Source organism: Dermacentor variabilis, chromosome 9 (assembly GCF_050947875.1).
Source record: "Dermacentor variabilis isolate Ectoservices chromosome 9, ASM5094787v1, whole genome shotgun sequence".
Taxonomy (NCBI): domain Eukaryota; kingdom Metazoa; phylum Arthropoda; class Arachnida; order Ixodida; family Ixodidae; genus Dermacentor; species Dermacentor variabilis.
This window is the reverse complement of record NC_134576.1, coordinates 102,229,568-102,242,865: the sequence shown is the minus strand read 5'-3', so window position 1 is coordinate 102,242,865 and position 13,298 is coordinate 102,229,568. Positions and strand designations below refer to the sequence as shown.

General features: G+C 45.1%; 1 protein-coding gene across 1 annotated transcript; it reads right to left on the bottom strand.

The window, feature by feature from the left end:
- Positions 1 to 220: 220 nt before the first annotated feature.
- mtTFB1 (mitochondrial transcription factor B1) lies at positions 221 to 12,361 on the bottom strand. The gene is made up of 5 exons (XM_075668878.1): positions 11,807 to 12,361; positions 11,106 to 11,188; positions 9,818 to 10,092; positions 6,943 to 7,096; positions 221 to 2,075 (listed from the first exon to the last, which is right to left on the bottom strand). The coding sequence occupies exons 1-5, from the start codon at positions 12,107 to 12,109 to the stop codon at positions 1,892 to 1,894; spliced, it is 999 nt and encodes a 332-aa protein (XP_075524993.1). The 5' UTR covers positions 12,110 to 12,361; the 3' UTR covers positions 221 to 1,891.
- Between the last annotated feature and the right edge of the window lie 937 nt (positions 12,362 to 13,298).

Here is a 13,298-nt window from a genome sequence, read left to right as displayed (position 1 = left end):
TTCTTTAGCATGTGGATTCAACGGATTGCACTCGTCAGTCTAGCCAGGCACAAATGCACACTCAAGGAGCAGTGTGGGCAAGTTGGTTGACTCCCACTGCCCAACTAGAGAAGACGTTGCAGAATGAAGGACTAAGCATAGCCTCCTGGTGGCTACAGATGCTCTACAGAAGTCAGTTCTGTAATGTCACAGGATGAAAAAAACACCATCTCAAGCCACAAACAGCGTCCAACAATTTTTATCACATCACTTCTTTCCGTTATTTTCACGCTTCTGCAGTAAAGCTTTCCACAGACACACACTTCAGGAACACGTCTGATGTGTCAGAGGGGCCCAGTCACGTTTTGCATTTCCTATCTCGTTGGTGCTACTGTCTCTACAGCGTAACAAAACGTTCAGCTGTCATCTGTTGCATAGGGTCGTACAAGCAGTTCAGGAGCACAAGAAAACTGAGGGAACCTATACGCAGTGTACATCACTTCAGGCAGATCACTTCAGTCGCAAAGCTTCGTGCTAAGACTACTAGAGGGAAATTTGGAACTAGTGTCTGTGAACCGAGAGAAATGCACATCAAGCATGCAAATTACAGGCAGTGCACGAATTTACCTAACTTTTGTCCTTCTGGCTTCAAACAATTTTGTGAATTCTTGGAACGTCGGAAAGCTGGGCTAGTTGGTAAGGATTCATAATGCAAAGAAGGGGTAAGGCTTGCAGACATGGATACAAGAGAAGTGGACAATATGAATGCCGGCGTTTGTGTTGTTTGCTTCTCTTTTCTTGTGTATGTACGTGTCTGCATACCTTACCCCATCTTTGCATTGTGAATTCTTACCTTAGCTTTCTAACAGCTAATTTATCATCGCAAATTTGCTGCACGACAATAATTAGTCTCATTCAAAGTTTAATTTCAGCCACCTGATGGTCTTAAAAACATTGCAAACAAAAATATTTGTTTATAAATAATTATCCACGATGATTGTTAAAGAATATTTAAATTTAGCTACACAGACACTCCCTAGTGTCGCCATTTATTTATGCATTGGTGATTACCGTAGTGAAAGTAGTGAACGTAAAATGCTCAACTGTCATAAAGAAACTTCAGACTATCATGAAACAGATCTTAACCATAAAAAACTATAAAGAAGCCACTATGTGCCTTCTCTACAAATTTATGCCAAATCGTACAAAACTCTATGACCTACCCATGATTCGTCACAGTGGTCCAACAAGTGCCGCATCAGGCTTCCCTCCAGTAATCTTGTAGTGAATCCACAGATTGTTTATGAAGCAAAACATGGGGTTATCAATCAAGCACTTGAATTCCACTCACATTTCATAAATCCGTATCTGCCAGAGGAAAACATTCTGCTCTATGCTCGACCACACCAGCAGTTTTCACACGCAGCCAGCAAAAGGACGGCGCGTTCTAGAACTTTTGGCTGAATCCGTGCCTAAACGGCTGAGTGAGAGGGAGTAATCCATTGTGGAGCGAGGCAATTGAAAATAGCACATTAAACATGTACAGCCACTCTGGCTCAACCAGTATAGAACAAATGCTGCTCCGTATCAAACCCCCGAAATTTGCCGTTTGAATAAGACCCGCTGGCTACAACTGCGTGCAGTGGTGCAGCCAGAAATTTCTTTTCCGGTGGGTGCAATTGACCGGGGACGAGGAGGGTGTGGTGGGTGGCAGGGGAGACTGGGCAGGCCACATACTGACAGAAACTTTAGGGGGGAGCCATGAACATGTAGCCATCTGGCTACGCCACTGGCTACATGTAAACGCAATGGTGAATGAGACGAGCTGCAACATACTTTGACAAGTGCTGCAAATGACTGAACTCTTCGTCTGCGTTCACCACGAATCACTTGTTCCTACGGGCGCGCACCGTCAGCGTCCCAGCCTGAAGTGGTACCGTCGCAGTTCGGGCTCCTCCGAGCAAAGCTGTTCATAGACGTCGCACAGGCGTCCAATCTCTTCCACAGTCAACTGGAGGATCCTCGTTGTGGGATCAACATCGGCCAACTTTACGAGGCGCGGCACCAATTCTTCGCGGTCACGGGGAAACAGGTTCCTGCACCACAACGTGGCGGCACACGTTAAACGGTACTCCACGCGTCAAGTCCGTTTCTCAAACTTTTAAGACGTTTATCAGAAGTGGCGAGCGGACTGCCACACTGAGTGAGCTCACCGTAAGCCATTTACAAGTGTTGCATTATCATAAACCACAACAGCATTACAATAGGGGGTGACGTTTAGTGAATAGAAAAACAAGTTGAGATTTATTAGTCACTTGCCCTTCTGCAATACCAAAGAAAGCCACTTTTACTCTCAGGGGACACTTTATAAGCCAGAAAAGACACAAAAGCGAAACACAGGCGTGATGTCATAAGCTTTGATGCCGTCTGCTCGGGCCTAGTCGAGTGTTTATTGGTAAGGCCAGGCTATACAGCTTCCTAAAGAAACCAAGGACAGAGCTTGGAAAGTTCCGAGAACCTTTACTACACCACAATGGCCCATATGGGAAAGAAAAAAAAAAAACTTTTGAATCCATGATGTCGCAGTGAAATACCAGCCCTGGGGTTTTGGCGCGAAGTTCTAAAAATGGAAGTATAGCCTCCATTTTCTCTTCTAGTAAGTAAACGTTTTTACCATGCAATTAAGGAAAATTGAGTTTTTATAGAATATTTCATCAGTCAAATTAAGCACTTCTCTTTAGTGTCCCCTTTAAAGCCTCAAGAGATCGATCTGCTAGCCAAGCTTCTGCAGAACGTCTGGCTCAAATCGACTCCGTGCTCTTGTCTGAGTGAAACCTCTAAACAACAGAAAGCATTTACCGTATATACTCGTGCAATGGCCGCAGGCTTTTTCCGCGATTTGGGGTGAAAATAAGGGGTGGGGCCATCACGTGGAGAAAAACGCAGCATTCCTTTTCGTATATATTTTCGGTGGTGCTTGCCTTTACTGAACTACAGTACTCGCTTGTACTGGCTCCGACTATTCTTGGCTATTCCCATAGCGCATTACCTGCTGGCTGGTGACGCCCCACAGACCAGCGACACAGCGTCTCGGAGGCAGCCGCTAAATCTCGGAGGCTCTGCTTTTGCTACCTGGTGGCACCAAAAAATCAGCACAGCTGCCTTGCTTTGCCACCGATTAAAAGAACAAGCTTCGGAATTCTCGCACCACACAACAGACCACACTGCCAACCTTCTCAAAAATCAAGGGTGCTACATATACATGGATAACTATTAAATATATTTTTGGGGGGATTTCTTTTAGAAAGTTCTGTGTGCATCTTTTGCGTAGCGCGCCTATTACACAAGTATATACAGTATTGTGGTGATATTGTACATATACTGCTGAAACATGCATTAAAAAAAAAAAAGAAATGCAAACTGCTACAAGGAAGATAAATTAAATCGAACTAGGCATTACTACAACGTTTTCAATAGAACAACCAGTCCGAACAAACAGTAGCACAGGATTCCTTGTCAAATTATGAAATGCATCTCCATTCATGAGATTGTTTACATCTACATTTGCCTTTGTGTTGTTCTTTATTCTTGTGTAGTATTGAGCAATACCAATTGCGTTGAGTAATATTTTTTTTTTTATTTCATATGTTTACCACCTGCAGAAACATTGTATAAGATAGCAGTGTATATATAAGTTAAAAAAACAAGAACAATATGCACTACACAGACTGTGTCAATGTTCAAGGTACCTTAATTATGAATGGGCAAATATTCAGTGTTTCGAATATAAATAAAGTATTACACACTAACTATTCATATTTACAAATGAACTATTCAATATTTTTGCATATCCAAACTAAACAAATATTCTGCAAGAATCAACTACAGTGTACTCTCTTTAAACGGAGCCTCAAGGGACCAGGGAAATTGGTTCCATTTATCAGGAGTTCCATTTATTGAGAGAAAAAGCTGAATACAATTTCATGAATACAAAACCAACCAACCATGGGGATGGTGTTCCGTTCAAGAGGCAGTTCCAGTTAAGTGATTTCCATTTATCAAGATTCCACTGTATATAATAAAATTGAGTTATTGTTCTCTGCTCGCTAAAGAAAGTATTGTAAATTATCAGAAGTGAAACAACGACAAATGTTTTCAAAGCAATGAAGAAACAAAATGGGTATTGCAAGCTTTGTTTTCAGTTTCGCAACGGAAGCCTACACGATAAGCAGCGATTATTGCTTGTAGTACGTAATTTAGTGTCCCTTGAAGTCTAGTCATGCATCAGTTTTATCTTTTACGTTACAACCAGTGATGCTTTCCTTGCAACGTGCCTGTTTACGTGTGTCTATGACGCACAAGACTTCGAGCTGCTTTTTTCTTTTCTGTTTTGCAACCTCTGGGGCCGAATTCACGAAGCTTTTGATGTGTAAGTGCTCTTTGCCATTGGCCAGCTGGCTTAGCTAATGATATGTCCAGCATCAGGATTTTCTGGAATTTCCTCTAACGAACCACTCTGGCATAAGACGTTCTCGTGAATACGGGCCCAGATCTTTTTTTCAACAACCATTTATTAAGCATTCTTGGAAAGCTAGTCATACAGTAGGCGCTCATTCTTGGAAAGCTTGTTTGCAGAAAGGCTCTCAAGATGTTGAGAAGCTATTCACGCAGTTCTTTTAATTGCAATTCGCGATCTTGTGTTTGAAACCTTCCCTATTGTTTATGATAGTTGGCTGCTTTTTGTTTTTCTAGTCAGTACAAGCGCAGTAGCTAATTATACTTCAATAAATATTCTTGCTGTAAATTAATGCATCTGCGGCCGACTATTTAATATTGGACACTTATTATTTGTATTCGCATTCAAAAAACTTGACGTTCACCCACTTCTAATCTTAATGTTTGAGCAAAAAATGACAATAACACTAGACTAGTCAAGTCTTCACCACTGCTGTCATTTGAAAATTGTTAAGCCAGATCTGTCAAAACACACATTTCGTGTTCGGTTATATTGGCAGTGCAACAGACAGTGGAGGTCAATTTCAACCACTTCTTAAAACAATTATTTTTCTACAGTTGCCAGCCTGCCAAATATAGACAATCTGACTAAAAATAAAGGTGCCATCTCTAATCCATACAGTAAATAGTGTTGCTTGTAGAATGAACAACGAAGTAAATGTTTAGCGCCGCATGGAAAAGCTATCAATCAAATTGATTGATTTCCTATGGCCCAGTAAAAAAATACTAGTAACAAAGTAAAGAAGAAATTGACTGTTTTCCCATGCTAAAGGGGCCCTGAAACAGCTTTCTAACTAATAGAATGACATCACTATTAAATTACACTGGCTCATGAATCTCCTGCCTCAAAAATTTTCTGAGGAAGGACACTCCCACCTAGCCGGCAGGAGTGTCAGACAGCACGTTATTGTGGGAAGCTCATCCTTGACGTGTTTGTACCTGTTGACAATTATCATGCTCACGGGCTCAACTGAGAAATTTGGGTTTGCAGGCGGTCAGTAGCAGCAACTACTGCAAACACCCAAGTTGCTACGTACTCGTGCTGGCAGGAATGGCAAAGGCTCACAAAGCCAACAAGCTCCAAACTTAATCTGCGGAACGCAGCCTAAACTGACAGCACCACAACGTCAACGTTGCACAGAAAAGGCACCCATAGCCTCGACCGTCATAAAATTTCAAATAGGTACCAATAATTTTCAATAGAGCGCAGCATACAGCAAAATCTTGTAAACGATTTTTCTGTGAAGCTGTTGTTTTAAAATGTTTTATTTACTTTCCACACAAAAACCGAAGAGCCAAAGAGTGATAACGTGCGTGCATTTGCTGCGGTGTGCACGCCACCGACAAGCGGCTGGAGCGGATGCTGCTCTGTTACCTAGGAAACCTAAGCGCGCTCACAGAGCGCATACTACTAACAATCTCGGCGCGGCGTCTTTTATTCATTATTAATTTTTTTTTTCTTTCTTTCCATGGATCTGCGTCTCCTCTTCCTCCGCATTCCCCTTGGCCACTCTCCCTTCAACCAGCTCAGCTCACTGGGAAGCCTGCTTGCTGCCTCGCATCCTCACTTATCTGCGGGATTTCACGGCAGCTACATTATAACCAATAATTCGTCTTGCACAACTATGCGTACATATGTAGTTCTATGGAAGGGTAAACGGGATGCAAAAGACTGCAATACAGCCAGTTCTGCATTATAGGATAAAGTAGTAGTAGCAGTAAAAATGTCGCTCAGCAATAGCCACTTAAAATGGCACATTCTGAATACACGTGCGTGTTATGTCCAATGGCCGGCCCACAGCTGGCAAGCCGATCTGCCATTCTAGTCTGATTACACCGACCGCTAAGTTACATATAAATGATGGCGCAAAGTGTACCTTAAATTTGAACATTGTTCATGTGCCATGCATTAGAACAGCAGGCAATCGACGAGACATCAAAATCGACCCTTAGCTGGTCTGTCAAGAGGCACCATGCTTAGGTCTCGCACAGACCTAAGGGTGAACTTTCTTTTTTGCTGACAACAGCATATAAAGTTACAATGAATGATGTATACAACAAAGATATTTTCATGTCCGATGCAGCTTCATTACAATTACCTTGGAGTGTAGCTGCATTTGACAGCACGGAAAACTGGAACAAGATTAGGCAGCAAAAGCACGCATATTAGACAACCAGCTACACAAGCACATTATACAGCACAAGCTATGCGCGTGTAGTATATAATCTTGTCTTGTTCTCTTGCGCTGACCCCAAGTATTCATCATAGGGATGGGATGTATCAACAAGCTCAGTTTACCATCTTTCTGCCTTTCACACTGTATCTAGGGCTGACACCCATCCACATTATGCTCCTTTTCACTGGCTTCCGGTCACAACAAAGGCAGTCACCCTACTGGTTTAGGAAACCCGCTCTCTGAAGAAGTGGAATGCAGATCCGTTACTCACTTTGCACCGTTTGTGAGCACTTTCTGGCGGCCATTAAAGAGGCTGTTGATGACTTTCTCAATCAGGTCAAAGGGATGCCGAATGACCGGCTCCTTCAATGGCACCAGTCGCACCAGCCCAACGTCCACTGCTGCGGGCGGCACAAAGCTACTTCCTACAAGGAGAAATACACAGCTGGACTTCATCACAACGAACTTGCATCTGACACAAAAATATCTTGGTCGTGACATATATTTAAGAGTACAGTCCAAACCTGGATACCATATCAAATCTGAAGGGGATCACAAAAAAGTTTGATATACAGGTAATTCAATATATACAAATTTTATACAAAAGTTCTCAAGGAGATTTTACAACTGTTCGATGTACACAATAATTCGTTATATGTGGGTTCAATATATGTAAGAGCAATGATCTTCAAGCTCCCGCTCGGCAGCTGCAGGAGCTGCCCATGGAAGCCAACACAAGTATGCCAACAAAGCCTGCTGGGGCAGCAGAATGTATTGCACTAATCTAACCAGCAGCTTATGAAATGGCATAAACTTGCTAAGGTTTTGCTAGCTGCACCATTGCCAAAGCCCTGTGCCCATTTATGGGCACTCAAAGAAATAGAGAAATGAACTTCAGTCATTTTTTCTAGAGCACACCTTTTTAATCATAGATGGCTGAGACACAGGCCAATTAAAGGCAACAAGCATCACCATCATCACTGTTCATAGAGGACAGAGGAACAAGCAAAAGTGCATACAGTCGAACCCACTAATAGCGATATCAGGTATGACAATGAGAAGCTGCTGCATGGTGAACTTTTGTATGTTTTCTACGGTGAAATAATCTGCTTACTATATGCCCCCATGCCACAGTATCAGTTATAACAATGATGTCTGGCTGCTGGATGTCTGTGCTGAAAGGTAATGGAATGCAAAATCCTTGTAAATAAAAAATAAAAAGAGAAATTTAAGCTGCTACACCCTCCCCACCGCTACAATGCTGCCACGTGCTCATACAATAGAACCTGTTTTCCAGCCTTCTGAGCATCACCAGCCTTGCACACCTCTCTCCCATTGCCCTTCCAGCCTTTTAACATGAATGGGCTGCACACATAGCTCTATGCCGTACCACCCTCTGAAACATGAATGGATCATGCCAACTGCGCTGACAGTGCTGCTCCCAGATTGCTTGCTGGCTCCTCATTCTGCAGTTCTGCAATGGATTAAGTTGCTCGTGTTCATCTTTGTTGGTTGCATCGAAGTTGTTCCTGGCCACGTGGTTTCTCTGCCTCGTTTGTGTCATCTCATAGTCATCATAGCCGCAGAGCGGCACTATGCCTTTCTTCTCACGCTTTCTCCTCTTTAACTTTCTGCCTCACGCTTTCACTGTAGCCTCCTCCTCCGCTTTCCTCCTCGCACTCTCCTCACTTTTCATCCCCCACTGTACTCTGCATTCGCTATTTTATTCTTCGCTCTGCTCATTCGCTCAATTACATCGACGATGTTGACGCCGAGGCATGCCAACGCTCAACGCGGGAACGGGTGCTTAAGAGCTGTGCCCTAAATATCCACACTGCGTCCGCAGTGCTGCCAGGATGCCGGCACAGGTACACTACTGCCACAACTGCAAGGCATGGATAATGCAAGGACATTTTTGTGAGTAGCTCTTGGAGTTCGATCAGCGTAGAGAAAGGTGGCACTCATCCTAGATAAGTGTAGTGCCCATCACTCCATGCCTAAGCTCTCAAGCTTGGAAGTTCTTTTCCTGCTGCCAAACACGACGGTAGGCTTGCAGCCCACGGACATCAGCGTGATTGTCAATTTTAAGGTTATGTATCGTCGCTGCTTCCTGAACAAGTTAGTCGTGTTGATGGACGCGGCCACGAGGATAAGCAGGGGGCAATCAAACACGAAGATCAATTTATTGATGGCCATGCAGTTTATCTTCAGTGCATGGTCTGAAGTGAGCGCTTCTACAGTGCAGAACTACTTTAGGAAAGCGTGCTTTGGCCGAGGCAGCAGCGACTTGTACGGAGCCTGCAAAGCTCCCACCGACAAAGTGATGCCTGAACTTTGGTCCACAGTCGACGAGGATGCTTCAGGACTCGAAGAGTCTCTGCATGCAGACAACACGTTGGAAACATCAGAACTGCCAACCGATGAGGTGATCGTCGCAAGGGCATTCACATGGGGCGTTCTCGTGCAGGCCAGTGAGAGGTATGTGGCGTGATGCTTGTGGCGATCTCGCCCCAACATTTCTTCTGTATTTCTCCATCTGAGAGGCTGCCACGGCAACCTTCTTGCATTTTTTAGCAGGCCCCTTTCGAGGCCAACAAAGCATGCCTTGCGGAGCTCGCATGTCACTTGCCGCTCGTGACCCATCTTAGCAGTTGTCACAGCAGCGCCATTGTTGAATGCTGACAGCTGTGGCTTGTTACACACGATTGGTGTGCACAAGAAGCAGAGTTAAACAGTTAAACGAGTCAACACAATCAGCAGCCAGATGGAGGAAGGTGGTGGGGAAGGGCACTGGCCTCAGTGCCATTATAGTTTTCTCACAACAGCTCTGCTATCCCTCTATTTTGCTTTTTTTTTTCAAGCAACCTGGTTATAACAATTATCAGTCATAGAGATGGAATTTTCATGGCACTTGAATACTGTTATAAGTGGGTTCGACTGTACAAACATCTGGATCCCTAGTCAATGGCTAGTTGGGATCCTGCCAATTACACTGTAAAAAGTACGAACTAGGCATAAAGTAGGTACACTAGGATACAAATTGGGCATAAAGTGTTTACATTAGACTGTAGCAGAAAGGGAACATGTAACCCTTCTATTGGGTGTAAGCGTGTGTAGGGTTGTAGGCAGCGAACGTGTCACCCTACCATTGAGTGTAAGCCTGTGCTGGGTGGTGCAGTAGTTCTGGCAGAGGATGGAGAGACGGCAGCGCTGTGGGTCTAGGATAGGGGCACCAATGCGCTCGGCCACCTCCAGTTGAAAGGTCAGGCTGAGAGGCACACGCCCACGCTGGAAGGGGCCCTCGCGTAGCGATATCTGCCTGAGCCAGCTCACCAGAAGTGGGCTGGCAACGCTGAACGGCAGGTTGCCCACCAGGCAGACCTCGGGTATGTCATCCGAGTCCCACGGCACACCTAGCTCCCTGAGAGGAATGAAAGGCAAGAAGGTTCAAAGCCAATCGGAACGAAATTTCAGACCATGTAAGAGGCCTAGCTTCAGACAGTTTCGTCATGGAACAGCCTCCGTCCAAAATTCTACGTTAGAAATAAAGGCGGATGCACTGCAAAATGCTCACAAAAGTAGACATTTCAGATATTGAAACTGTAAGAAAATGCCACCCTTACCATTCGCTGGAAGTGACGTACAACTCGGCATGCATGACTCCTTGGCATAGGCACTGCCCATGACAAGCTGACAGATCTCGGACGCGACGTGCTGGCAACTATGTCAAATCCGCTAACCATCAGGTACATGCATCGCCTGTTTAGGTGCTGTTTAAAGGTGGCCAATAAGAAAAAGAAGACAATTACCAGCCTTGCCGCTTTGCTAAGATTGCCTCAATAGTATGTGCTACACTGATTCATAACCAAGGTAACCAAAGCGAAATTTCATTGTAGTTGGCCTTCAACCCGTTTCTTGCCAAGGACGAGTTTCACTAGTCTAGGCATTTTCTCCAGTGACAAGGTCTCACTCGTCCAAGGATTTTTTTTCCTCTACTGAAAGTCACAGATGAGTTACCAATTTTATTACCTTTGTGTTAATGCCGCTGCTTTCGTATGCGTGCGTGCGTGTCTGTGTGTGTGGACATGATTGGCGGAGATGCAGTGGAAGTATGGACCTTCTAGGTTTTAAAAATGGTGTCACGGTGTTGGGCAGACACATCAATGATGCCTGCCTTTTCAGTGTCACAATCGTGTTGTTTTTGGACATTTCATTAGCTGCAGTAAACAATCAGACCTGAAAGGTTCTAGCGAGTTGTGTTCGGAGCTTCAACTTCGAACAGGTAAGTGTGCGGAAGAGTTGGAGCATCGGGCAAGACTTCTCTCATCGGGATCGCAGCTCAACAAAACGCTTTGCCGCCAGCTCCTCGGTGATTTCCTTTCCTCATAGCGCGAGCTCTGTGTGTACACAGTATCACGCATCACGCTCACTCACTCTGGTATGAACTCCTGCAAATGCTGGTGAAAGACGTCACCCAGCACCACCTGCAGTCGGCCCTCGCTGGCTTCAGACAGGATCTGCAAACAAAAAGCAACCACCGATAGAACAATACAAAAGCAATGAGGGTTTCTGATCACACTTTCAGATATATTCGCCATAGAGAGTGCTAACTCCTTTGATGTATGTATACGCAGGTAACGGAGAGGAAACAGCACTCTAAAGTGGACTTACAAAAAGAGGACAAACGGCGAGCGCTCAAGTTTGGCATTTTTTTATATGCCCAGATGTTATTAACCTTGTTTTTTTTTCCCCTCTCTCGTTACGTGACGAGCTAAATAAATGCGCAAGCATTACTGATAGATCATTCGTCGGCAAGTTGGCAATTACAGGCACATCGGTGAGCTGATCGACGCTGCTTTCCTATTAGCTCTTCTGGGCAGTCGGGGCAGAGAAGCTCATTAATGCTGTACGAGCTCTTATTGTCTAAACACCCCACACGACGCGAGTGACAAACTACGCTCACGGACGGAAGCGCGTAAAACGCCACTGTACGAACAGCACCAACAGCAAATTCAGTGAACAGAAGCAACACTTCACGGCGAGATAGCGCTGCCTTCAGTAAATGCAGTTCACGCACTTCATTCGCCCAACGCCGCCACAGCTTGCTGCAGGTAGAATAGCACGTGGTTACTCACATCCAGCGTAGGGGCGAATCGATTGTCCTTCTCGATGGCCACGACCCGCCGTGCTCCGCGCTCTAGCAGGGGTCTGGTGAGACACCCAGGCCCGGGTCCTACCTCGATGACGTGCTTACCGCGCACGCTGCCGCAAGCGCGCACCAGCCTCTTGGCCAATTTGGGGTCAAGCAGGAAGTTTTGGGACAACTTGCGCATTGCGCGGATGCCGTACATGCGTAGAAGGTCGCGCGTCGACGGCATCGGCGGCAGTCGACATGCTGCCGCAGCTCCTACCATGCGCACGCTCTGCGCGGCCGGCATTGCCTCCCTGGTGCGTCCCCGAGAAGTTCGAGCGGCACGAAAGCAAGCGGCAGAAAACTTTGCAATGTAGACGAATCAGCCAATGCGCTGCCAGAGGGGTCACGGACTACTGAGGGCTTCGAGTCACATCATTAGACATACAGTTCTACGGGTCTTGTGCGGGCTCATGCTCATTAGAGAAAAACTTTTCGCGACACCGAAACTGGCGTCCGCAAGCGGCTGCGGCTATGGCACTATGGCCATGTTATGGCTATGCATGGCTATGTTTTCACAAGGCTAAACGGGAGCGAAGCATGACAGATCCTGAACACGAAGAAAATAAAAGCAAGAAAACATTGAGAATATTTCTTTTCAATTTAACATCAAAAATAAACAACAATAACAAAAATGTTACATCGCGACAGACTGCTACGCGTGCGAGGATATCTACTTGGAGGGCAGGCATGGTGCAGGTTTCGCTTTTACTCGTCGTTCCAAACCTGCATGTCGCATATTTAGAAAGTGTATCGTGGACTATTCATGTCTCCGAAACGGCGCCACAGAAAGACACGAACAGGGAATGATAAAAAGAACACACTAATAAGTACACTAGTTGTTAATTAAAATGTTACGTCATTAGCACGGCCGAGTTGCAGATATGGTCTTACTCCCCGTGCTTAAGGAGACTTTCTGAACGCTCTCAGATGTGCTCACAAAAGAACTCGAGCAGACTTTACGAGGCGTTAACTTCACCTACTTCACACCCTGCGCATGCGCACTGTCACTGACCACTTTTCGGTGCGGCAATCCACCGGCCTTCGGTGTTAACTTTGCTAAGGCGACAGCTCTTTGGGTGAAGGGTTGTTTATAAACAAAAGGCGAGTAACTTACCTTTGCGATTTGTGAATAACTTGAATAATAAACAGTATGCCTGGAAGCAAAGTTCTAAATCACGAGCCTCCTTTCTTTTCTCGAAATATCAATGAAATCTAATAAAAACCTTGCCTCTGATATCATGACTTCTACTGCTGCTTTTCTTCACCTGCTGTGTTCATTACCTTTTCATATCCAAAGAAAACACGTTTGCAACGCGGTAGAGGCTCAAAGTGAGCAGCAAGGGGCAGAACTAGGAATGTCACCGGAGCTACGTTCAGACAAGACTTGCCTTCAGCAAGGTGTGTCTTTGATGAAAGTAAGTTCCCTTGTCGAA